This window comes from Lemur catta, chromosome 7, assembly GCF_020740605.2.
Source record: "Lemur catta isolate mLemCat1 chromosome 7, mLemCat1.pri, whole genome shotgun sequence".
Taxonomy (NCBI): domain Eukaryota; kingdom Metazoa; phylum Chordata; class Mammalia; order Primates; family Lemuridae; genus Lemur; species Lemur catta.
This window is the reverse complement of record NC_059134.1, coordinates 54,769,349-54,796,395: the sequence shown is the minus strand read 5'-3', so window position 1 is coordinate 54,796,395 and position 27,047 is coordinate 54,769,349. Positions and strand designations below refer to the sequence as shown.

The 27,047-nt window shown below is 36.8% G+C and overlaps 1 protein-coding gene across 5 annotated transcripts in view; it reads right to left on the bottom strand.

Moving 5' to 3' along the window:
- Nucleotides 1–27,047, bottom strand: part of NARS2 (asparaginyl-tRNA synthetase 2, mitochondrial) — a 116,397-nt gene that overhangs the window by 22,031 nt on the left and 67,319 nt on the right. For 3 of the 5 annotated variants that reach the window (XM_045557256.1, XM_045557258.1, XM_045557255.1), the window contains exons 7-11: nucleotides 24,177–24,309; nucleotides 15,712–15,810; nucleotides 15,561–15,598; nucleotides 5,665–5,731; nucleotides 3,350–3,487 (exon numbers count right to left, since the gene is read on the bottom strand). In XM_045557256.1, coding sequence (XP_045413212.1) covers nucleotides 3,350–3,487; nucleotides 5,665–5,731; nucleotides 15,561–15,598; nucleotides 15,712–15,810; nucleotides 24,177–24,309 — 475 coding nt within the window. Of the gene's footprint in view, nucleotides 1–3,322; nucleotides 3,488–5,664; nucleotides 5,732–15,560; nucleotides 15,599–15,711; nucleotides 15,811–24,176; nucleotides 24,310–27,047 lie in introns of all 5 variants that reach the window. The other 2 variants (XM_045557259.1, XM_045557257.1) reach the window with 2 other exon arrangements.

The following is a 27,047-nucleotide window of genomic DNA, read 5'->3' as shown; positions in this document are numbered from 1 at the left end:
ATCTAAAAAAAATAAAAGTGGAAATGAAGAGAATGAATGGACGTGAGAGATATTTGGGAGTGTAAAACTGATAGAACTTAGTAATAGCTTGAATATAATAAGTAAAAGAGGAAGATTTTAAAGATTACTTGCACAATTAGATGAACAGAGAATATTGAAATATGATCAAATTTGGTAGGAGGAGGTGAGAAGGGGAGAGATTATGCATTCAGTTTTGGACATGTTGTGTTTGAATACCCTTGAGATATCTAAATGGCAATCAAAGTGGCAGTTAAGATACAGCTGGCCCTCCATATCTGTGGGTTCTGTATTTGTGGATTCAACCAACTGAGGACTGAAAATATCTGGGGAAAAAAAATGAGTGGCTGTATCTGTACTGAACATGTACAGATTTTTTTTGTTGTCATCATTCCCTAAACAATACAGTATAACAGTTATTTACTTAGCATTTACATTGTATTAGATATTATAAGTAATCTTGAGATGCTTTAAAGTATATGGGGGGATGTGTGTAGGTTATATGTAAATACTATGCCATTTTATATAAGGAACTTGAGCATCCACCGATTTTGGTATCTGAGGTAGGGGGTCTCGGAATCAATCCCCTAAGGATACCAAGAAATGACTGTATCTCAGTCCAGAGCTTGGAGAAGTCTGGAATAGAGATATAAATTTCTTCTCAGCTGGCAGTTTAGGCTTAAAATAATTTTAAAAAAAGTATAAATTTCTGAGTTGCCTGAGAATAAACAGTAAGCTGTGGTTACAGCTGAAATCACCTGGGAGAGAAAAGAAGACCTTGGATTGAGTCTTGAGGAATTCCAACATCCAATGGATTGCAACCAGTGGATGAACCTGTATAGGAGACTAAGAAAGAATAACCACGGAGAAAGGAAAAACAACAGGAGAATGTGATGTCATAGAAGCAAAGGAAGGAAAGGGTTTTAAGAATAAGAAAGTCATCGACAGTGGTAGGTAAGTATCAGAATGCAGGGTGGTGCAGCAGAAGGGTGGTGGGTCCATAATAGTGCTAAGAGTTCAAGTAAAATAAAGACTTTTAAAAGCTGTTGGATTTAATAATATTACTAACTCTGACAAGAGCTGCTTCAGTGGTATGATAGGGGTGAAAGCCATATTAGAGGGAATACGGAATGAGCAGGAGATGGTATGATGGTTATAAATAATTCAATCGCCATTCTGAAACTAAGAGTTTAGTTTAAGAAAGCAAAATTTATACAGAGACTACAAAAAATATACACAATACTACAGAGTTTTACTAATTCTTTGAATGCTACAGAAATCCAAGAAAGGAAGGCTCTAAGTGGCTGGGTAACCCATGAAGTCTTTATAGAGAAGGAAAAATCTTAAACAGAGGATTTAAGGAAGTGCAAAATTGAGTGACTGAAAAATGCTCATGTATTCTTCTCATGTAATTTCCATTTCCATTATATGAAAAGAATACATGGTTGGGAGGTTGGAAGTAGGACTGGGTGGGAGTGATAAAAGTAAGCCAAGAGATATGGACATAGTCCTCTGTTTTGTAATATAGGCTCAACACTGAATTATTAATATTTAGGACTGGATAATCTGTGTCCTAGTCTTTCCTCCTTTTTGCTGCCAACCTGTGGGCGAAACAATTATACTGGAGGGTTGGTAGGGAAAAGAGAGTAAGAATCATAAATCAGTTGTGTTACTCGCTGGTTTTGATGATATTGTATGAAAGGTGGGTATGAGTAAAATCAATAGCTAAAACGTAATTTTATATTATTTGTGATTTTGAGGCAGTCTGATAGAGTACAAGAGAACACAGACTTCAGAGCTGGAGTGAATCAGGTCTGAATACTAACTCTGTCTCTTACTACCTACATAGCACTGGAAAATGCAATCAATCTCTCTGCACCCCAGTTTTTCATTTATAAAATGGGTGAAACGATAAATTTCTTGGCAAAGTTGTTTCTGGTTTAGAGATGAGATGGTAGTGCTTGACTCATAGGAATCTACTAAATGGTGGCTAATATAGTTTTATTAATACTATAATATAAAATGGGAAATATATTCAAACAGATAACCTTGTATACCTAAGATGGGGACATTTTATTTATTGATGAGCCCTAATTTACATTTAGGTATTTACCTACAGGGAAGTGGAAAGCATCAGATAGCAATGTTTAGTTTTTGGACCTATTTTGAAATAAAAATGTATCTGTCTCACAGACTTTTACAACTAATGATATTAAATATATAACTATTCAATAAATATTGTAAAAGTCAAAATATATTCTTTCTTTATATTATGGTTAATTTTGTAAGGGAGGAAAAAAAGAAACAAAAGAAAAAAGGGAAAAGGAAACCAGAAAAATAAAACAAGCAACTAAAGTTAAGGGTGAACAATGAACAGATGACAAGAATGTCTAAAGAGATCAGAGAGACAGAGACAAGACAGACAGAGAAGAGACAGTCAGGTGAGAACTATGACGGAGAACCTGGCTACATCTCCACATCCTCCATAGCCCTTCCTTCACTATTTCTTTCTGATAGCCTAAACCAAAGTACTCCAAGCCTCTTGCTCTGCCAAGCTGGTTCTTCCTTTTTCTGTTCAGGCCACTGCTACCATTTCTTCCCAGCAAGTTTTCCCTCCCAGGAGTCTCCTAACCAGTATGTAACTTTGACAGTAGAGCTGGTATTGCTACACAGTGCTCCAGGCCACTTTCTCTCAGTTATTAAAAACAAAACAAAACAAAACAAAAAAACACCTATAATTGCATCTGTTAAACTACAGACACCTTGCGATAAAAATGAGGAAGTATATTTATAGAACATTGGGATTTTCTTTGGGAATGTTTTTTTAAGAAGTATCTTTGAGGCCGGGCGCAGTGGCTCATGCCTGTAATCCTAGCCCTCTGGGAGGCCGAGGCGGGCGGATCGTTTGAGCTCAGGAGTTCGAGACCAGCCTGAGCAAGAGCGAGACCCCGTCTCCACTAAAAATAGAAAGAAATTATACGGACAGCTAAAAATATATATAGAAAAATTAGCCGGGCATGGTGGCGCATGCCTGTAGTCCCAGCTACTTGGGAGGCTGAGGCAGTAGGATCACTTGAGCCCAGGAGTCTGAGGTTGCTGTGAGCAAGGCTGACGCCACGGCACTCACTCTAGCCCGGGCAACAGAGTGAGACTCTGTTTCAAAAAAAAAAAAAAAAAAGAAGTATCTTTGAAAAACTTTATCATTTTAAGAGATGAAAAGAGTGATGGATATAACTTAATAAAATATGCCAAAGGCTAAGTGAAATTAAACCAAGGGAAAAATCCAGACTCTGAGATAACTAACCCCGATTTATTTAGTATCTCTTCTTACTGTGTGCTGAGGGCCATCTTCATTATCTCTCATGTAGAAAGGCTTGAGTGCTGATGGATAATTAATGATGAAGACTGGTATGTTGCCACAGTGCTTCAACAGGTACTTTTCATGTTCAGTTTGTAGATCAATACCCCACTGTAATGAGAAAAAAAAAGAATGACCAAAGGAGAAGACAGAGCTGAAACATACAATTAAGAACCTGAAAATAGGCCAGGTGAGGTGGCTCATACTTGTAATCCTAGCACTCTGGGAGACAGGGGTGGGAGGATCACTTGAGGTCAGGAGTTCGAGACCAGTCTGAGCAAGATCAAGACACTCCATCTCTACAAAAATACAAAAAATTAGCCAAGCATGGTGGTGCACACCTGTAATCCCATCTACTTGGGAGGCTGAGGTAGGAGGATCACCTGAGCCCAGGAGTTTGAGGTTGTGGTGAGCTATGATCATGCTGCTGCACTCTAGCCAGGGTGACAGAGAAAGCCTCTGTCTCAAAAAACAAAAACAAAAACAAACTCTGAAAATAACCTATATCAGTTCCAAAGGCTTCTTTTCCCTGAGGCTCAGTAAGCTGTGGAGCTGTCTGCTGAGGTGACACAGCTGACTAAACTAGAGAGAAACATTTGTTAACAAGAACAGCCAAAGGCCTGGAAAGATGAAAGCTAAAGCCAACAGATAAACACTGTTTCTGTCCCCCATCTCAGGGAGCAGCATTCAGCAGACAAATAGCACCTGCAGGAAAACAAAGCACACTTTCCAAGGGGATAAAAATTGACTTCAGAATCACAGTTTTTATTAATATTGCCTAGAGTTTCTTCCACAGTTACTATTCCTAGGTCTCAGGAAATTAAATGATAGAAGATAATATTCTCAATATTGAGCCTATCTTTGGCTAGATGGCTTGTCTTGGTGAATTTTTTTAAAAAATAGTCAACTCATATCAGATGCTCTTTGATGAATATTTAATAATATTGTTCAATCTATTTATTTGGCAAATAACTATTAAATTCCAAGTACCATACTAGATCCTGGATACAATGGTAAGAAAAACAGTTACAATCCCTGACTTCATGAAGCTTCCAGGGTAGAACAGTTATAATCCCTGACTTCATGAAGCTTCCAGGGTAGAAGACAAACATTAAAAATTACAAAAAGAGTTAATTGATTATAAATAAGCATAGGTTACTATTATACCTTATAAGAGGATCTGACTGTAACTGGGGATTGCATTGGTATAAGGAATAGTTTGAAGACAAAGCTATTACATTCTTAACATCTTATTACTCCCACTTATCTGGCAATATCCTAATTATAGAAGAAAGGACTGGAATAGAAATGAGGAGCCTCGCTTCTGACATTATATGCATGCCCACTGATAAATCATGTGGGCTCACTGGACCTACATCCTTTCCAACAAAATAAAGGACTTCCTTCACAGAAACAGGAGCAGTACACCAGTTGCCAGGGGCTGGGGAGTGGGGGAAATGCGGAGATATTGATAAAAGGGTACGAACTTAGTTATAAGATGAACGAACAAGTTTTGGGGATCTTAAGTTCAGTGCAGGTGTTGATAAATGTGTTAATTAATTTGATTGCAATCTTTGTCAATTAAATGTTTTAAAATTAAAAAAAAAAAAAAAAAAAAAAGGAGTTCTTGGTGAGACACAGTGGCATGCACCTGTAGTTCCAGATACTGGGGAGGCTAACATGGGAGGATTACTTGAGCCCAGGAGTTCAAGTTCGGCCTGGGCAACAAAGCAACACCTCTGTCTCTTTAAAAAAAGAAACAAAAACAGGAGACTTAAAAAAAAAAAAAAAAAAAAAATCAGTGTTTTCCAAAGTGGCTCATAAACTATAAGACTCTGTAAAGTTCAACTAAAAAGGAAATCATTTAAATATGTTGCCTAAACTTATTTGATCACATAACCTCTTTTGTTTGTCACCTTTTAACATTACTCCGCATATACTTTGGCAAATACTGGACTAGGTGATTTCTACAGTAATATCCTGGGATTACCATTCTTTTTTAGAACTTTCATCATCCCAAATGTGGGAGACTCCTTTATAATCCTTTAATCACTGCTATTCTAAATGATATAATTCTATTAATATTTCAAAATTAGCTTTCATTTTAAGTATTTGAACAAGGTTGAGCAAACATGAAACAAAGGCTTGTACACATGAGCAAACACCATACGCTAATAAGAGAAATAAGATTATTTTGAAGGATTCTTAATAAAATAAGCAAGGACAAGGGCAAGAGGGAAACATTTTCTCTCTCACACACACATACATGCACACACACAAAATACTACCTCTGGGGTGAAGGTGAAGTTCTGGGATGCTTGCTTTAAGATCTCCACTGCTTCGGTATAAGAAATGCTGGAGGGAAACAAGGTAAAAGCAGAGAAAGGTCAAGATCATGGGCTGTTATTAACTAGTCCATCTTAAAACTAGAAAATGCCTGTTCCTGAGTACTGAGTAGTCAGAAATTAAGGCTGACCTAATCCTATGAAAGTCTGATCTGCATGAAAAGAAGTGGCTATTCAATAACCCCACTGCTGATCTACGTGCAATGTACACAAAGGAGCTGGTCACTTAAGTAGAGATTTTCTCTGAATTCATGCTGTGCCAATGCCCTAATAAAAGGTATGAAATACTGAGGCTGAAAGAGCAAAAGACTTTCCTAAAAGTCATCATTCATTTATCCAACAAACATATATTTGGCACTTACTAAGTGTAGGTGCTAGGCACTGGAGATACAATAAACAAAAATAAAGCCTCAGTGTTCGTGGAGCCAATATTCCTGTGTGTGTGTGTGTCTGTGAGTGAGACAGAGAGAGAGGGAGAGAGAGAGAGAAAAGGAGGGGCTAGGGAGAGGGGAGACAGATAAACAAACAGGTAGCTATTAGTGCTACAAAGAAAAATAAAGCAGTAAGGAGACACAGGGTGTCTGGGGGTGCCATTTTAGATAAAAAAAGGCCTCACTGAATTGGTGACATTTGAACAGAAACCTCCATCAAGTAAGGAAATGAACTATATAGATATCTTAGGAGGAGTATTCTAGGTGAAAGAAGGAGTAAGTACAAGGAGCCAAAGTGAGGAACAGTTTGCCTTGTTTAAGGAACAAAAAGGTCAGTGCGACTGGAACATATTTAACAAGGGAAAGAATGCCAGGCAATTACACAGGCAAGGCAGTCAGAAGTCAGATCATATGGACTCTGTCAGGCCACGGTTTGGGCCTGGTAGTATATTCTAAGCATTGTAAGACTGTTCACGAAAAATATTTTTGGTTCTCTCAATAAGACACCTCACTTCCAAAGTAAGCCAAACCAAGGACTTGCTTTAACTGAGTGAATAGATAATATATCTGCATAGTTGAAAAAAAATCAAGATGTATCAAAGAGTACACATCTCCTTTCCATCCTGGTCCCACAGCCACCCAGTTCAGTTCCTCTCCTTCCACACAATCACTGTTGCTGGTTTCTTGAGTATCCTTCTAGAGGAATGAATATACATATATGTAAGCAAACATTAATATACAACATCCCTTCTTGTTTTACAGATGTCAGACATAGCATACATACTATACATACTCTTTTATACCTTATTTTACTCAATAATATACATTTCATATCTTTCTATGAATATATGAATAACTTCTCCATTTTTTGTATTACATAATATTCCATTTTGTAGATGTGTCCTAATTAGTTTAACCAGTGATCTAATGATAGATATTTCATGTTTCTAATCTTTTGGAATTACAAATCAAGGCTACAAGGCTGGGCGCAGTAGCACTCTGGGAGGCTGAGGCAGGAGGATAGCTTGAGCTCAGGAGTTCGAGACCAGCCTGAGCAAGAGCGAGACCCCATCTCTATTAAAAATAGAAAAAATTAGCTAGGTGTGATGGCACATGCTTATAGTCCCCAGCTATGTGGAAGGCTGAGACAGGAGGATTGCCTGAACCTAGGAGTTTGAGGTTGGTGTGAGCTAGGCTGATGCCCCGGCACTCACCCAGAAAACAGAGTGAGACTCTCTCTTTCAAAAAAAAAAAAAAAAAAGACTACATATACCTAATTAATGCTATTACAAATAATTCTTCTACATTAATTTTACACATGGAAAAAGTTAAATTGTTGGATCAAAATTTGCCACCTTTATATTTTCTGAAAGATTTTGCCAAAGATATTGCTTGTTTTTTATAGGGTTATACCAATATATTCCTAACAGTAACATATGAAAATGTCAGTTTCCTTGCAAACTTCAGGGAAAATACTGCGACAGTATTTTGGATGATTAAAAAAAAAAACAACAAAAAAACCACACAAACTTTCTGAAGGACTTTGAGCTCAAAAAATAACTTACCTAGCACAAACTTATTCTCTGTGAATTTCACGCCTACAATGACTAGAAAAGAGTTGTATTGTATCTTACAGTACAAATGAAGTCCCCAAACCAATGTTTTGAATGATAGGTTTTATCAAAGATGAAAATTCTATTCAAATTAAAATCTAGTATTAAATAACAAGTAATTTCTAAGGTAATGGTGGTGGTGTTGCTGGTGGTGTTGCTGGTAGTAGTCATAATAATAATTTCAAAATTAGCATACTACAGATGGGAAGCTGAAGCTTAGAGAGAATCAATAACTTTTCAAAGATCACTCATATAAGTAAGCACTAACCCCTGATCTGCTGACTACAGAGTAAGCTTTTAACTGCTAAGATAATGTCTAAAACAGTTGGAGTTTCATACAGTTAATCAAAACAAAAAATAATGGCCTCTTGGTTCTTCCTCTGAGTCTACCACTTACTAGCTATGTACGTCACTTCAACCCAGCATGTTATTAATTTTTATAATGTGTTATACAAAAATTTAAAAACTAAATTTGTAAAATGAGATTGGACTATCTTGTCTAATAGTAATTTTCTGTGCAGACATTCTATTGTTCTATTACATCAATTACTTGGTATAATCTACTAATTACACTGAGAAACATAAGAGCAGGCAAAATAGGAAGCAGTAGGATTTTGTACCATTGTACCACTGTTATGTTACTGTTTTATTATTAAGAAGAAATGACTCTCATGTGTAAATAACTCTTTTTATTCCAGATCTTCCACCCCACTCCCCTCACACTTTAATTTGAGGCACAGCTTTCAAGTTCAAATTACTCTTTTTACATGGGATATCATTAGCGGCTTTCATCAACTCTCTCTACTAAGTATTTTTCTTGATATGTATAGAGAACAATATTTCGTCTCCTTTCCAGAAACTATTTCCAAAGTGCTTTGAGGAAAGGAGGAAAAAACATTGTCATGTAGCATGGTACAGCATCAAACTACCGTCACATTTCAAATTTTTCATTGTTGAATAAAGAAAATTCATTATTCTGAAGCTCTTGGAGTAAAATTGCTAAGCTAAAGAGATCATTCCTGTCATTCTTTCCTTCAAATTCACCCAGATAAATGAAAAGCAAATGAAGAAGGTAAGCGCTCTATATTTTCAAAACCTTAATACTACAAAGAAAATGTAAAATAACTGAATTCCACTTCTGCTTGACAAAGGCTAAATTCAATTACTATACAAGTTTCTTAAACAGTATATTTTCATATAAAACATTTTTAAGAAGCACTTTAGAATATACCGAAATCTATTTATTCAAAAAAATACAAGTCATGTAGTGTCTCTATACAGATTCACTAATAGTTCAGTCTGCATAAAGGACGACAGTTTCTTTGTTTTGCTATCTCCGTCTATTCCATTAGCTTTACTTTTTAAAGGATTATCTCAAAGGTAGACTCAGCCACATCTCTATTTTCAGGCATTTCAGAGTCAGTGCCTTAAAAAGTACGAAGCAGCAGAAGGGTGATGACAAGGTGCTAGAGTGGGCACCACTACACAAACTATTTCTCAATTTTATTACCTCTGATGATATTAATTTAATAATCATCACCCCAATATCACCATCCTACTATGCTTTTAGTGGCTACCCTTAGCATTTCATTTTTTTAAATTTAAAACAATTTTTAATTTATTTTACTTATTTTTTTATAGATGGGGTCTCACTCTGTCACCCAGGCTGGAGTGCAATGGCATGATCATAGCTCACTGCAGCCTCCAACTCCCGGGCTCAAGCGATCTTCCCACCTCAGCTTCCTGAGTAGCTGGCCCTGGCTAATTTTTTTTCTATTTTTTAATGGAAGGAGTCCTGCTATATTGCCCAGGCTGGTCTTCAGCTCCTGACCTCAAGCAATCCTCCCGCCTCAGCCTCCCCAGTGGCTGGGATTACAGGTATGAGCCACCATGCCCAGCATCTTCTTATTTATTTTTTTTAATTTAATTTTTTTTTTAAGAGATGGGATATTGCCATGTTGTCCAGGCTAGATCTGAACTGCTGGGCTCAAGCATTCCTCTTGCCACAACATCCCTGTAGCTGGGATTATAGGCATATCCTTAACACTTTACCATGCAGGTCTGACTTAACAAATCTAATCAGTATCCCTCCCTTTCTAACAACACAAGGACTAACATACTTCAACTATGAACATATCGCTTCAATTTTACATGTAATTGCTGCCCAGCATTTTAGTTCTAAGGTAACTTATTTTCTTTCAACAATGTGAAGATATTATCATTCTATTGTAATTATTATTATTTGAACATCCTGAGAATCTGATTTATTGTGTCTGCTGTTCTTGCCTATGGTAGGTTGTTTCAGAGTTTGGACTGTGAGATTATCTTCAGCAGTTTGTTTTTGAGAATATCATGCCACCTGGGCTGAGGGTGTAAACCTCAAGATTGGTTTTGTATTTGCTTTTACAGGTACTCCAGGGTTATCTCCAACCCAAGACAACTTCTTATTTTAATGTCCTGGCGTGAGGATTCTTGGACCACACAGGAACTATAAATTCAAACTCTAGGTTCACTTAAGGGCAGACTGTGGCTGCAAATTCTCAATGCAGACTATTTTTTTGCCTCTACCCTTAAGCTCTGGTTAAAGCAGATACAATTCTTTATAAACTCCCTACGATGGCTAGCTGAATTTTCTGTTTGTTTCCTTGTTTTCTAGTTGGCCTTTTCATTAATGGTGTGGTCCTCAGACGTTCTAGCTTTGTGTGTATGTGTATTTCTGGGGATATCTCAATTCTAATTCATTATGCTTAAGTCTACTCTTATCTCCTCTCAACACTTTCAAAATCTCTGGTTTCAAACACTGGAAAACCACCTTCTACCCTCCCTACCCTCCACTTTGAGAATCCTCAGCATCATGTCAATTATGCACATCACTCTGGTATTTGGTTCCTTCTTTAATTCTAGTGCCTGGAATGTCTCTTACTTTCTAATGAACTCAACAATGCATTAAAGGATTTTATAAAATTTTAACTATCATTTTTAGATATTTTATAGCAACAGTGTTTTCAAGCTATCTAGTTTGACATATTGCTTGAAAGAGTATGGTCATTTGATCCTTTCAACAATATAAGACAGAGGAGGTATTTTTTAAAGATGAGGAAACAGGAGTTAAAAGATAAAGATTTACTATTAATCAAGTTCACAGTTGTAATTAATTATTCATGTAAATATTTAACTGTTCATCTTTTTCTCTAGATTTTAAATTCCATAAATGGATCAATCAATGTCTGTTTTCACTGCTGAATTCTCAATAACTAGCACAGTACCTAACTCACAGTAGGAAGTCAGTAAATATTTGTTGAAAAATATTAATTTGGCTGGGCTCAGTGGTTCATGCCTCCCACCTTGGGAGGCCAAGGTGGGAGGATCACTTGAGGCCAGGAGTTTGAGACCAGCCTGAGCAACACAGCAAGACCCTATCTCTACAAAAAATAGAACAATTAGCTGGGCATGGTGGCAAGTGCCTATAGTCCCAGCTATTCAGGAGGCTAAGGCAGGAAGATAGCTTGAGACTATTAGCTTGAGGCTGCTGTGAGCTATGATGATGATGATGTCAGTGCATTCTAGCCTGGGCAACAGAGTGAGACTCTTTCTCAAAAAAAATAAAAAAGAAAAGAAAAAAAATACTAATTCATTCATTAATGCCTAATAAATGGTAGAGCCAAGATTAGGATCCAGGTCCTCTGAATCACAGTCTACTATACTCAGTGAATAAAGTACTGATATGAGTCAATAAGAAATCTGAGCGAGGCTGGGAGTGGTGGCTCACGCCTGTAATCCTAGCACTCTAGGAGGCCAAGGCAGGAGGATTGCTCGAGGTCAGGAGCTCAAGACCAGCCTGAGCAAAAGCCAGACCCCGTCTCTACTAAAAATAGAAAGAAATTATCTGGACAGCTAAAAATATATATAGAAAAAAAAATTAGCCGGGCATGGTGGCACATGCCTGTGGTCCCAGCTACTCAGGAGGCTAAGGCAGAAGGATTGCTTAAGCCCAGAGTTTGAGGTTGCTGTGAGCTAGGCTGACGCCACAGCACTCACTTAGCCTGGGCAATAGAGCGAGACTCTGTCTCAAAAAAAAAAAAAAAAAAATCTGAGCGAGAGGACCCAGCCTAAAGAGGAACCTTTACCGTCATAGTTACTCAAAAGTCATTTATTCATTCATTCAGTTATTCAATAAAAATTTACTGAGTGCCTGTTAGCGGCACAGTGCTAGGCACTGCGGGTATAATATTAATAGTAGGCTATTTAAATACAACCTCTGACCTCAAAAAGGTATTATAATAATAGACTAAACAAATAATCACACATAGAAATTTATTTAAAATTAAAAATTTTTTAATTGACAAAACTACATATTTATGGAGTATAATGTGCTGTTTTGATGTATGTATACATTGTGAAATGATTATATCAAGGTAATTAACATATTCATCACCTTACATACTTAACCAAGGCTTTTTTACTGAGAATATTTAAAATCTACTCTTTTAACAATTTTGAAATATACATTTTTATTAACCATGGTCACCTTGTTGTACAATAAATCTTGAAAACTTATTACTCCTGTCCAACTGATACTTTGTAACCCCCAGTCAAGTTCTCCCCAACCCCCTTCCACTCCCCCAGCCTCTGGTAACCACCATTCTCTTCTCTACTTTTATAAATCTGACCTTTTTAGATTCTACATACAAATGAAATCATGAGGAATTTGTCTTTCTGTGCCTGGCTTATTTTACTTAGCATAATGTCCTCCAGGTTTATCCATCTTGTTACAAATAACATTCAGGCTGATTCCCTATCCTGGTTACTGTGAATAATGCTGCAATGAACATGGGAGTGCAGATATCTCTTTGACATACTGATTTCAAATTCTTTTGGAATTGAACCAGAGGTGGGATTGCTGGATCATACACCTCCATCTGTTCTCCACAATGGCTACACTAATTCACATTCACACTAACAGTGTATCAGGGTTCTGAAATGCCATGTCCTTGTCAACCCTTGTTATCTTTTGACTTTTTGATAACTGACATTCTAACAGGTGTGAGGTGGTAGCTCATTGTGGTTTTAATTTGCATTTCCCTGATAATCAGTGATGTTGAACATTTTTTCTTATACCTGTTGGCCAGTTGTATCTTACACAAATGTAAAACATTTGTGATGAGTGCCTGTCTGCCTGGGTGGAGCCTTGAGATGGGCTCCCAGGCTGGGTGGGGTGGCTGGCCTGTAGGAACTCAAACCAGTTAGAACTTCCTACTAAGTTTCTGCAGCAACTAGCTGGGCTCTGTGAGTGGGCTATGCCGTTGGCTGGTATCTCTGATGCTGGCTGGCATCTCTGATTGGGCAGCCCTGCTGGTAAAAACATAGAGCTACCACCAAGTTCTGGCTGCTATGAGGCCTGTCCCCTTTCTTTGTTCCTTCCTGACCCTAGGAGGTCTAGCCTTCACCTTACCTCCTAGGGCTCCCCATGAATAAGACAGGAGTGGGTCTTCTGGGAAGCATCCCAGAATGCTGGGGAAGCAGGATAGCTGTCTCTGGCTCTCTTTTCCCACTGTAGAAACCTTGGGCTCAGGGACATCCCCTCTGTGTGGCACTGTGTTGACTTGGGAGAGGTAGTCAAAATGAGACCATTCCTCTTACCCTACTAATGCAGTATTTTTTGTTCTGTGTTCCATGTGGGTGTCTCAGTTTTATTCCCAAGTTCTGAGATTTTCATAAAGGTATTCTTGTCTTGTTGATAGTTGCTAATTGGACTTTCTGTGGGTGGGGGGCGAAGCCTGGAACCTCCTATTCACCATCTTGCTGATGTCACTCTCCCTATAAATTTAAATAACTATGATTTGTGTTATGCAGAATAAATCATTACAATGACAATGACTGAAATGGCACAGACCATGAGGTCATTTCCCAACTATAATATCTTATAAACAAGGACTCCGAAGTATAAAAGTTAAGTGATACATAAAGGTCATAAGGATATTTGGGGACCCACAACTACTCTCCCATTAATTTCTGGTGCCCTGTCAAATATATGAAGTGGTTAAAAGCATAGGCTCTGAAATCAGATGAATATGAGCTTGAGTCCCCATTTTATCTTTTTTTTTTTTTGAGACAGAGTCTCACTTTGTTGCCCAGGCTAGAGTGAGTGCCGTGGCATCAGCCTAGCTCACAGCAACCTCAAACTCCTGGGCTTTAAGCGATCCTACTGCCTCAGCCTCCCGAGTAGCTGGGATTACAAGCATGCGCCACCATGCCCGGCTAATTTTTTCTATATATATTTTAGTTGGCCAGATAATTTATTTCTATTTTTAGTAGAGACGGGGTCTCGCTCAGGCTGGTCTTGAACTCCTGACCTCGAGCGATCCACCCGCCTCGGCCTCCCAGAGGGCTAGGATTACAGGCGTGAGCCACCGCGCCCGGCCCCATTTTATCTTTTACTCTTTTACTATCTTTGTGCTGATTCTCCACCTACAGAATGGGAATAATAACCACTCAGAGTTGTCAAGATAAAATGAATTACTAATTTATGTAAAGTTTATCACTGTCTAGCTTATAGCAAATATCTTATTCCTCACATAGGAGTTGGATAATGAAGATCTTCTCTTTGTTTTTTAATCACCAGCACAGATTCCTTGGGAGGCCCAAATTACTTCTTTCCTCATCTACTTCATTCCTACTTTTATCAATATGCTCATGCCCAGAAATCTCATGTAAATTCCAGATCCATATTTTCAACTGCCTACTCAACATCTACAATTGGATGTCTGAAAAGCATCTTATCATGTCTGGATTCCTGATACCACCCCCTTCACTCCCAAACCTCCCCCCACTACTCTTACAGCTTTCATTTAATGGAAACTCCATTTTTGCAGCTGTATGAGACAAAAAGCTTACAGTTACCCTTGAATTCTTTCTCTGTCTTCTGCTTTCTCACCCTCAGTAAATCCTGTTTGCTCTATCTTTAAAATATACCCAGAATAGGACAACTCTCACCACCATCCTGGTCTGTGATGATTAATTTTATGTGTCAATTTGGCTGGGCCATGGTGTCCAGGTATTTGGTCAGATATTATTCTGAATGTTTCTTGAAGGTGTTTTTTGGATAAGATTAATGTTTACATCAGTGTACTCTGAATAAAGTAGATTACCTTCCATAATGTGGGTGGGCCTGATCTAATCATGTGGAGGTTTTACTAGAACAAAGACTGACCTCCTCCTGAGAAAGAAGGAATTATGCCAGGAGACTGACTGCCTTTGGACTGAACTGCAAACTCTTCCTTGAGTTTGTAGTCTGTCAGCCTACTGCATCAGATTTGGAACTCACCAAGCCTCTGCAATGCTGTAAGCCAATTCCTTAAAATAAATTCTCCCTGCCCCCAGAACTCCGACTAATACTTGGTCCAAATCACCATTAACTCTCACCTAGATGACTGTAATAGTCTCCTAATTAGTTTCTTCTCTTAAATTCTTGTGTTGCTATAACCTACACTGTGTGTATTTTTTAAAGTTTCTTTTTCAATCAAGCAAATTTTGATTACAAAAGTTAGTATAAGTTTGAATTGTACAAATACAGCTAATAATTACTATGTCCATTTATCTTGTTATGATTTATTAATTTACTGGTGAAACATTGATTATCAACTATGAACCAGACACAAGAGCTATAAAAATAATTAGAATATTGCCTCAAGTCTGGGGCATGTGGTAAGCAGATATGTAAACAAAAAATTACAATACAGTGTGATAAATACAATGACAATGAATACAGTTCAGAAAAAGTATAACATCTACTTACATTAAAAAGTTGTTTTTTAGCATATGTTCTAATCTGTCCTTGGTAATAAAAGAGAAAAAAAGAAAAAATTTAAAATGTAATTATATTCATTATATGTAATTAACATATTTAAAGAGCAGATGTATTGGGGTTTATCCACAAAACTAATTACCTTTTGGCCAGGAGCTATGAATTTGTGACAGAGTTCAACATCTTCAGGACAATTTGAGAGAACCATCACTGTTGTAGCCTTGAAGAGTTCCTCCATAACCTAAGAGAAATGAGACAAAATCACCTGACAAGTAAGCAACTTTATGAGAAAAACTTGTCCAGGCATCTCAATTTCTTCTGGGTGGGTGGGTGAGGGGATATTTGAATCTTATGTTAATAGTTCTAATACAAGCATAGAAATGATATGTCAAATGAACAGCTGTAACTGATCAATGTCTCTCTAAATTTCAATAAACTCACTTGTAGAATTAGGACAATAATAATACCTAACTTACAGAATTATTGAGAGAATTAAATAAGATAATCCCTGTATCAGACTTAGCTTAGTACCTGGCTCAAAGAAGCATACAATAAACATTAATTGCTGGGAAGAGTAAAAACATTTTGAAAAGAGGTTTATTCAGTTATTGGTAAATGAAAGTGAACTTTAAAATTAGAGAAACAATGAGATACAGCTAAATACAAATACATACATTTTTGCTTTGCTAAAGCATAAAGATAACATGAGTAAGTATACAACACAAATTTGTAGATAAGTATGCATTGTACCAGGGATATCCATAGAAGTCTCATGGGAGAAACTTGTTCTTAGAAGAAAAAAGTGACTGGGATGGAAAATATTTCTAAAATCCTTTTAATCACAACTAAAATTTTTGGTTTTAAATCAATGAGACCATATTAGGCACTCCAAATGTTGCACTCACAAAGACACAAACATTTATAAAACATGGGCTGCTCAAAGGCAGACATTTTTTTTTCCTCTGTTGCATCACTGGTACACCCTTTTCAGGCTGGAAACAAGGTGGGGGCATAACGGTTTACTGAAGTAATTTAATATGATCAGATGTAGGCAAATACTTAAAGACCAGTGACAACTAGGTTTATTTCATGATGCCTCCGCCTTCATTAGTGGCATTTATTATAGATGTCTTGCTAAGCTACACAGCATTCCTGGTTCACTGTCTTACTTTCAATTACCATGGTCATTTATCCTTCCTACTAACATGTATATCTAACATAGCGAAAGAAATTGGTGAGCATGTGGGTATCTAAGGCACTGACAGTATAAAACAATAATGACAACTAATTTGGGGGGTGGCAAAACAAGTTAGAATCAAAAGACTAGACAACAACAAAAATAAAATGGAAGGGAATAAGCAGAATTAAAGCAGAACTTTCTAAGGATCTTCTATCCTAAGGAGGGCAGAGATGTTTAACTTTAGACTTCATGTAAAAAATGTAAGGTAAACCATTAAAATAATAGAAACAGAATGTATACATTCTAACCCAGTGGAGGAAAAGAAAGGAAAATTAAAAAGACTAGATTAATTTAATGGAGAGGTAAATAGAAGTAAGGAATAAAAAAAGCGCAAAATAGGAGGCTAAAGATCTTTCACCTTGAGCCTATATCACGTTCAGTTTAGTAGTGAGATAAAGAAATTCCCGAGTGATTTATGAAGGGTCATATCCCTCAATCACTAAGCAAAGCCGACAGATACTGGGAGGAAGAAAGAGCAAGTAGATTGGATGGAATGCCTGCACTCTTGAGGGACACAAGCATCTATCTGTAAGATGAAGACTTTGACCACAGGGCTTGTTAAGTCGGTGTCTTTCATGAGCAGTAAGTTTCCACTAGAAGAAGAAAATCACTGGCTTCCCTAACCTTGACTTTTAAACTATGCTCCATAAACATATTTGAAAAAAATAGAAACTTAACTGAAGGGTTAGCATAACTCAGATGTTTTAAATATGTATTACTCAATGGCACTAAAACAGTAATATTTATTAATTGCTTATAGGTCATGAGGGGAAAATATCCTCTTACAATGTTCTAATTTAACATTTAAGAGACTGCTCTTTATCAAGATGATAATTTCCAGAGACAGTAATTTATACAAGGGAGAAAATTAAGAGAAGCGGGACATTACTTTTGGGGGAGAGCACATTTTTTTTCTCCTGTCTTTAGGAAATAAGTTTATATCCCAATTAACTGAATCATTCAACAGTATATGCCTTGAGTACCACCAGTGGAATACCAAATAAATAAGAACTCAAGTAGCAAATCATAACACCAAAACCTGAATTCTTATCTGATTTAATTTCCTATTACTAAGTTCATTAAGGTCAGCATTAAGACTTACAAAATTAGTCACAGACATTCTTGTGTAATTATGTAATAAATTATCCAAGCTGGGACACTTTTTGAGAATGAAAATTAGAAATATTAATAATTAAGCCATTTTATTTCTCTAGCTGGCCAAGATGGAATAAATTGACTACAATCTATCTCTCTAAACACTCATAACTAAAAAATCTGGTCAGAATACAAAGAGCAAATACCTAAGAACTCAGAAAAGTAAACAAGCAGACTGGAAAATAGTCAATTTGATTTACAACCTGTAATGGAGATAAATTTCAGTTTCATTTTTCCCTCCTTTGTCTCCTGGCTTTGGTTTGGGGGTGAAATATTGAGCATAGGAAGCAAAACTTCTGGGAGAAAGCTCCTATTTCCAGTATAGAATTAGGTTTAAAAAGTCCCTGTGTGCTCATGCTGTGGTTTCCCAACTTTCTGGCACCAGGGACTGGTTTCATGGAAGACAATTTTTTATGGACTGAGGGGGGAAGGAGGAGAGGGGGAGGTGGAGCTCAGGTGGTGATGTGCAGCCCAGTTCCTGGTCTGGGAACTGCAGCGCTAGACTGTTTATGGACAAAGCCCTAGGTTGTTTTTTCCCTTTTCTCTTTTCTCTGCTGTTCTTATCCTGAAGGCAGCCCCAGTTATGGAGCTGTACTATCAGGGTGACAGTGGCACAAGTGCCTAAACTCCAAGAGGAGACCCACTTCTCCAATCAGAGGAACTGGGAAAGGGGGACTTCCAATGTTCGAAGAGCATATATGTAGGGAATCCCCATTATTTTAAAAATCTTTTCTCTTGCCACTTTGACCTCAGGTGTCCACAGTCACCTGGAAATGAGTAACATGGTGGTCACTAAAATCCTGGGAGAAACCTGTTTTTCTGGACAGAGAAACCAGAAAAAAAAAAAAAAGGCCTCAGGCAGTCACATAGTGTGAAGGAAATTCTGAAGAGCAGGAGGTGACCCTCTAATACCTTATGTGAAATAGCATAAGGCCAGGGCTTACCCACAAGCAATGAACATGTGCAACAGACCCAAAACAGCCAAGTGAAGGTTTCTGACAATGAACTACCCAATATAAACCACTGTGCAATTTCTAGGCTAATCTCAAGTGGCACATGCATCAGAAAGACTGAAATAGCATAGCAGAGGCTTTGAAAACTGAGAGGAATCTCTACCTGATATTGAGGCCTAGTATATATCTAGAGTAATCGAGAACGTGTGGTATTGGCAGAAGGATACAAAGTTCAATGGAACAGAATACAGAACCCAGAAATAGACCCATACAAATATGACCAACTGATTTTTTACAAAGATGCAAAAACAGTTCAATGTATGAAGTACAGATTTTTCAATAAATGGTACTGAAGCAAGAAAACATCCATAGGCAAAAAAAAAAAGAAAGAAAGAAAGAAAAAGAAAAGAAAAGAAAAGAAAAAAAGAAAAGAGAAATAAAAAGAGCCTCTAAGTCTGACACCTTACACAAAAATTAACTCAACATAGACTATGGACTTACATGAAAAATGTAAAGCTAAAGCTGTAAAGCATTTATAAAACATTCAGGATCTACGGCTATTGCTAGACAAAGAGTTCTTAGACTTGACACCAAAAGCTTAATCCATAAAATAAAAAAAATGATAAACTGGACCTCATCAAAAATAACAGGATAAAAAAACAAGCTACTTACTAGGAGAACATATTTGGAAACCACACATTCAACAAAGACTATCTAGAATAAAGAACTCTCAAAATGGGACAGTGAAAAAACAATTCATATAGAAAATGGGCAAAAGACATGAACAGACATTTCACAGAAGATGACATACAGATGGCAAATAAGCACCTGAAAAGATGTTCAACATCATTAGCAACTAGGGAAATGCAAATTAAAAACACAATGAGGTATTACTAGACACCTATCAGAATGATTAAAATGAAGGATAGTGACTATAAATAACGCTGGAGAGGATATGGAAAAACTGGATCATTCATACGCTGCTGGCAGAACAGTCTGCTGAAAAGAGTTTGGTGGTTTCTTATAAAATTAACATATGGCTATCATATGACCTACTGCTCTTGGGCATTTATTCCAGGGAAATGAAGACATATTTACTCAAAAACCTGTACATGAATGTTCATAGCTGTTTTATTCATAACAGCCCTAAACTGAAAACAATCGGTGAATGGTTAAACAAACTGTGGGAAATACATACCATAGATTACCACTCAGCAATGAAAAGGAATGAATTACTGATGCACACAACTATTTGGATGAATATCAAGGACATTATACTGAGTGGAAAAAGCAGGTCCTGAGTGACTGCATACTGTATAATTCCATTTATGTAACATTCTTGAAATGATAAAATTTTAGAAGTGGAAAATAGAATAGTGGTTGCCAGGGGCTACAGATGAAGGTGACTGGAGGAGAAGTAGGGTATACAAAAAAGGGCAACATGAGGGATAATTGTGGTGATGGAAATGTTCTTTACTTTGACTGTGTCAATATCAACATCCTAGTTGTGATATTATATTATGATTCTGCAAGATTTTACCATTGGGAGAAACTGAGTAGAGTACACAGGCTATCTCTACATTATTCTTTACAACTGCATGTGAACCACAATTATCTCAACATAAAAAGTTTAACTAAAAAAAAAAAGATGTACGGACAATTCAATGGATAACAGATAATCATTTCAACATATTTTTAAGACAACTGGACATGTGCAAAAAATGAACCTTAATCTATACCCTCAGCACCTTATATAAAAGTTAACTTAAAATGGATCGTAAACCTAAAATTAAAACTTAAAAAAATATTAAAACAATGAAACTTTCAGATGAAAACAGGAATATTGTTATAATCCTGGGTTTGGCAAAGAATTATTAAATAGGACACTAAAAGCAAAATCCATAAAAGAAAAAACTGGTAAATTAATGTTCATCAAAATTAAAAACTTTTTCTCTGTAAATGATACTGCTGAGAGTGAAAAGATAAGCCACACACTGGAGAAAAAATTTACAAATCACATATCTAAGAAAGGACTTTCATTTAGAATAAAGAATTTTCAAAACTCAACAAGAAAACAATCCAACAAAAAAACCCAATTTGAACAAACACTTCACCAAAGACTATATACTGATGGCCAATAAACACATGAAAAGATGTTCAACATCAATAAGCATTAGGGAAATGCAAATTAAAATCATAATTAGAGACTAATACACAGCTATTACAGTGACTTGAAACACACACACACAGGCACACACCCTAGCACTTTGGGAGGCCAAGGCAGGAGGATTGCTTGAGGCCAGGAGTTTGAGACTAGCCTGGGTAACACAGCAAGGCTCATCTTAACAGGAAATTTGAAAAATAGCCAGGTATGGTGGTGCCTACTGTCCCAGCTACTCAGGAGGATCACTTGAACCCAGGAGTTTGAGGCTGTAGTAAGCTGTGATGATGTCACTGTACTCTAGCCTGGGCAACAGAGCAAGACCCTATCTCAAACATACACACATGGCAATACTAAGTACTGGTGAGGAAGTGGAAATGTGAAACTCATACATTGCTGATGGGAATGCAAAACGGTACAGTCAGTTTGTAAACAGATTGCTTTCCTGTAAAATTAAACACCAAACACTGACCTAGTAATCTCACTCCTAGGAATTTACCCCAAGAGAAATGAAAACTTTATGTCCATATAAATCCTACACATGAATATTTATTAGCAACTTTGTTCATTATTTTCAATAACTGGAAGGAAGTAATTCAACTGGTCCTTCAACTGGTGAATGGATAAATGAACTGTGGTGCATCTGTATCATGGCATACTACCCAGCAGTAAAAAGGAACAAACAATTGATATACAGAACATGCACGAAACTCAAATACATTACACTAAGTGACAGAAGCCAAACTCAGAAGTCTAAATACTATATTATTTCATTTATATGATATTCTGGAAAGGGCAAGATTACCTATAAAGAACAGATCAGTGGTTGCCAGCGGGAGATTTAGAATACAAAGCAGCAGCAAGAGGGAGTTGTTTTGCAATGATCAAATTGTTCTGTAGCTTGATTGTAGTCATGGTTACAGAGGTCTATACATTTTTCAAAACTTAGAATTTTTCTGTATATAAATTTAAAAATAAATTAAAAAGAAAATTAAGCCAAGAAAACAAGTGTAAATAAGAATTGTTCCAGGTAGCTATTGTGTAACTCTCAGAGAGTAATGTCACTGAAGCTACCTCCCAACTCAGGCCCACCCCATCTAAAGCCACCAGACAAGTAACCGTTCATCTCTCTGGGGTGGTCTAACCCTTTTCAGTTAGTCCCAGACTTATTTTGGAAGATATCTGAAACAACAGCAGCAATGGTAGTATGGGGTAATGCTCTGAATAAAATAACTTTGTGTATTTTTCTGGTTCACATTATGCCTAGACATTAATCACCAATACTTAAGAAACTAGCCTAAAAATCCGTCAGTTAGGGTATCCAGAAATAAAAACAAAGAATGAATGGAATAAGAGGAAAAAATGGAATAAATAAATGACTCATTTCAAACATTAGATTTGAAATGCTCTACTGACAATGTTTACAACAGAATAAAAGAATTTCACGGATTTGTTGACTAATAAAAGCAAAGGAGTTAAGGGGGTATGGAAGTGGACGCTATAGTGCATGGCCATAACACTCCTTCAGAGCCAAGTGTCCTATACAGGATTTCGGGAATGCTAACGACTATGGTTTATAGTGAGTCTCTCTTCAGGAGTTGTCCAGGCCCAAGGGTGCTGCCTTACTCAAGGTTATGGCCCTTCCAGCAGCTAGCCATGCCCAATGACTGGCTGATGGGGGGAGGCACAAAGGCCTACCTCCTTGCCTTCACATGGGACAATTGTAAAGGACCATTCCAGTTCCAAAGTTCCTCAAAGAATAGGCTACGGCCTCTGTTTATAAATGCATCATAGTTCAACTTTTCCCTCTTTCAAATGCTACTTTCTTCCTTTCCTTACAGGCGTTGTTCTCTAGAGTGTTCCCCAATAATCCCCCTGCTCACAAATCTCTGCCTAAGAATTGGTTTACCAGAAAATCCAACCTAACATGGGGTAATAATGAGTCCATTCCATTTGTCATATATATATATATTTATATTTTAAGTGGAGATGGAGCAGTCCCTGAGTAAGAGTAGAAAGCTATACAAATCAATAGAAAGGAGAGTTGATGAAAATTACTAAATATCCTATAATTACAAATCCAAACTAAGATAGTAACCAAAATACTACTGAATAGAGGATTCATAATAACAGTTAACAATTTCTGGGTATTTACTAAGTGCAACGAATTATGCTAAGTGCTCTATATGTATTATCTGCCTGATCCTCTCAACTATCCTATGAAGTAGGAATTATTATTCCCATTTTATACATGAGGAAATTGAGGCCCAGAGAAATGGAGTCACACAGCAAGTAAGTGGTAGAGCTAAGAATCAAATCCTGGTCTATCCAATTCCAGGGCCTGTGTGCTCTATCTGGATTATGTCCACAGCCTCCTAACAAGGCCTCCCATCCTATTTTTATCTACCTCTAAATCATTCTTCATATTGTTGCTAAAAAGATGTTTCTAAAACATAGACCTAACCAGGCCTTCTAAAACTGAGAACTTTTTCTTCTTCACCTTGTGAATAAAGTTCAAACTCCTTGACATGGTGTTTAAATACAAGGCCTTTCATGATGTGACTCCTGACCATCTTTCTGGCCTCATCCCCTGCTTTTCCAACTGAGCTTGGACAGCTCATGTGGGAGCTTTCTAATATAGCTATTTAAATGTTTATATAACTATTACAGATGTTTTATTTATTTTCCTAGCAAAGAAGAGCCACTATTTACTGAGCCTGCTTATGTTCCAGACCCCATACTAGGGGTTTTATATTATACACATTATTTTATTTGCTCCTCAAAATAACCCTATGGAATAAGTACGGTTATTCTTATTTTACAGCCAAGGAATCAAAAGATCATGAAAGTTAGGTAACTTCATAGCGAAGCTAATTGCAGAGCTGGGATATAAACTTAAATGTCTGACTCCTGTACTTTAAACTATTACACTAAATGTATTCAGTAGGTGTTTATTAAATTAAGTAGTTCTCCATCTTTTTCATTTTATGAATACCTGAAAAGCACAGATGTCTGAGGTAAAAATATGTACAGAAGCATTTTAATGCCACAGATACCTGATATTTACATCCCTGATATTTTAAAACCTGTATACCTACCTTCATGAGATCTTGAAGGCTCTTAACAAAAGAAATCTCTGCTTCTACCATATAAAACTCTGCCAGGTGTCTTCGGGACTGAGAATTTTCAGCTCGGAACGTTGGACCAAAGGTAAACACTTGAGTAAAAGCTCTGCAATTCAAGATTAAGAGCATAAAAGTAGGATTCACATGATTAATTTTAAGTATTTAAAATACTCAGAGAGCTCTCAAGGGAAAAAAATTTTTGTGCCTCAGTCTTGTTCACAAACCCACACATATTTCCTGCTATATTTTTCTAATGGGTGATAATAATAGTTTCATTAAAAACATTACATTTATAGAAACAATTTTATCCTGAAGGAATCTGCAACTGCCTCACAAACCCTATGGTTTACTAAATATAGAAATATAACCACTTCTGGCTGCACTCTACTGCAGCTGCCTTAAAGAACAGGCAACTACGTTTCACAGCAATCAAGAACAAAGTAAAGAAAAAATACCACAGCCCAAAACACCAAACAGAAAATCTAGATAGTAACAGTGAAAACTAGAATTTCATGTAGATAAGATGTACTCATTTATTTTTTAAATACATGAAAAAAGAATGTCAGATATGTACAGCTTGTTCAAAGTCTACCCAAGTCCTTCACAATCATGCAAGTCTTTCAATCAATGATGAATGATCCCTGAAATCTGGGGATTAGGGCAGATTTTGAGGAATTACCTACTTTATTCTCTGGATTTCAAAGACTATAGCTCAACCATCCAAATGGGGAAAAAAATCCACCTTATTTTTAAATTCTTACAAGAAGTGGACACTATACCTCCATTCTTAACACTGATAGTCTCCCTCATACTGAAACTGGGCAACAATTAAGATTAGATCAAGCATAAATGAAGCAATAAATATTTATTGAGGACTTAATCTTTCAATTTTAAAGTTTGGCTAGAAAAAAGTAAGTGGTCTGCGGCTCCTTTGGTATGATCCTGAAAACTCTTCATTTGTGCATCAGATAAGTAACATTAAGATCAGAAAACTTAGTGCAGAAAATGGATGGATTTTGCATATATAACTGTTTTTTGTTTTTTTTAAGTAAAGATACTCTGGGAAATGAAACAGTAAAATAATGAACAGTGGAAACCAAGAGATTTATTTTTTTCTTTCAAATGGCCATTTCAGTTAAGAACAATTTGGTAAGAAGCTTCGGAATTTATGTTTTGGTTCTACAGCCACCTTCCTAAGATCACAATCAGTTAACCTCTGAAAAGCTTAGTTTTTAATGAAAAAATAAACAGTAGGAACTCAAAAATATTAATATGGTTCCCTCTCTCCCAAGATTTAGATCCAGACTTGCCTACTAGAACGTTCCTGGAAAGTCTGAATCTACCTTGTACAAAATGAAAACTCTCCCAAAGACAAAATAATGCACAACTCTGCTTTTCTTTTTACATTTCCCCCAGCTCTGTTAATCTCAGTTAATCTATCAAATTGCCCAAGCCAAACCCCACACCCCTCCTACTGCCCACATGTCCCATATCATATGGATCACAAAATTCAATTGTTTACACCTTAGAAAACTCCCTGAAATTTAGCGACTCTTCTCTACCTCCACAACTACTGTCACTGTAAATCCTTATCTCTTGCTTGGAGAACAGGTTTTTAAGTGGTACCTGCCACCTGTCTTTCTCTGGCTCTAAATTTCTAAGAGTTTTCAAATTCAAATCTGATTATGCCAGCCCTAATTTAAAAAACTTCACTGATTCACCACTGACAACAAATAAAATTCTAACTCTTAATTTAGACTCAATTTTCTCTCACACAGCCTTTTCTCCAGCCACTCTGAAGACATTCTCCTTACCTACCATGGCCCTGCATGCCTTCAGGTCTTGGCATAGGGTGTTCCTTTCCCTGTAATGCCTCATCCCCTGCTCCCTCTCTCTAAATGGCAAATTCCCATCCATACTTCAATACTTGGCTCGAATGTTACTTCTTCTCTGAAACCTTAACACACATCCCCAAATTTAATGTCTCCTCCTATATATTACTATAACATTTTGTTCATATATTTATTATATAGAGCATATCACTTTGAAATGTAATATGTATTTAAGTTATCTTTCTCCCCCAATAAACTATGACATTTTTCTAGAACAGGAATCATGTTTTATTCATATTTGCATCTCCAGTGCCTAAGATAAACAGGTGCTCATGCTGTATGAATGAGTACTAATGATGATGACAGGCTTCCTCAGTTGTAAACTGAAAAAGCACAATATCCTCAAAAACGGTCACATTACAAATGTAGAAAAATACTCAGATATACTTTACTGAGGCTGTTAGTACCTAAAATGGGTCAAACAATACAGGTTTGGCCCAAACAACAAATGCAAAAATTATAAGGCCCTGAGTTTCCAATCTGTGACCATGCCATCTCTAGGTAGATCAGAAATAGTATAAATAAAGTGACATTTCTCTCTGGTACTGACTGCATTACAAGAAATTGTATATACGGATATTAACTAATATTAAATGACATTTTATTGAAATTTTCCAGGGCATAAATACATATGTGGCATAGTTGAAATTTATTTTGGAGGCCCTGAAATACAAGGAAGGCTAATGGTATTGCTGTTTGAAAGAGACATGCTATTTGTATTAAGATACTAGGTGCATAGAAAATAGTGATTTCTAACAAGAACTCTAAATTCAAATCACAAGAGTATCTGCTTTTCACAGGGCAATTCTATGTAGGATGCTCCAAGATGAGCAGAAATAGGGATTTTTTATTTAACATTGGTTAATGATTTTCCCTAGCAATGCAGGGCAAGCTCTCTAGTATAAGATCTATAAGAGGATCAATAATTTTTATTTTTATTACTTCTTTAAGA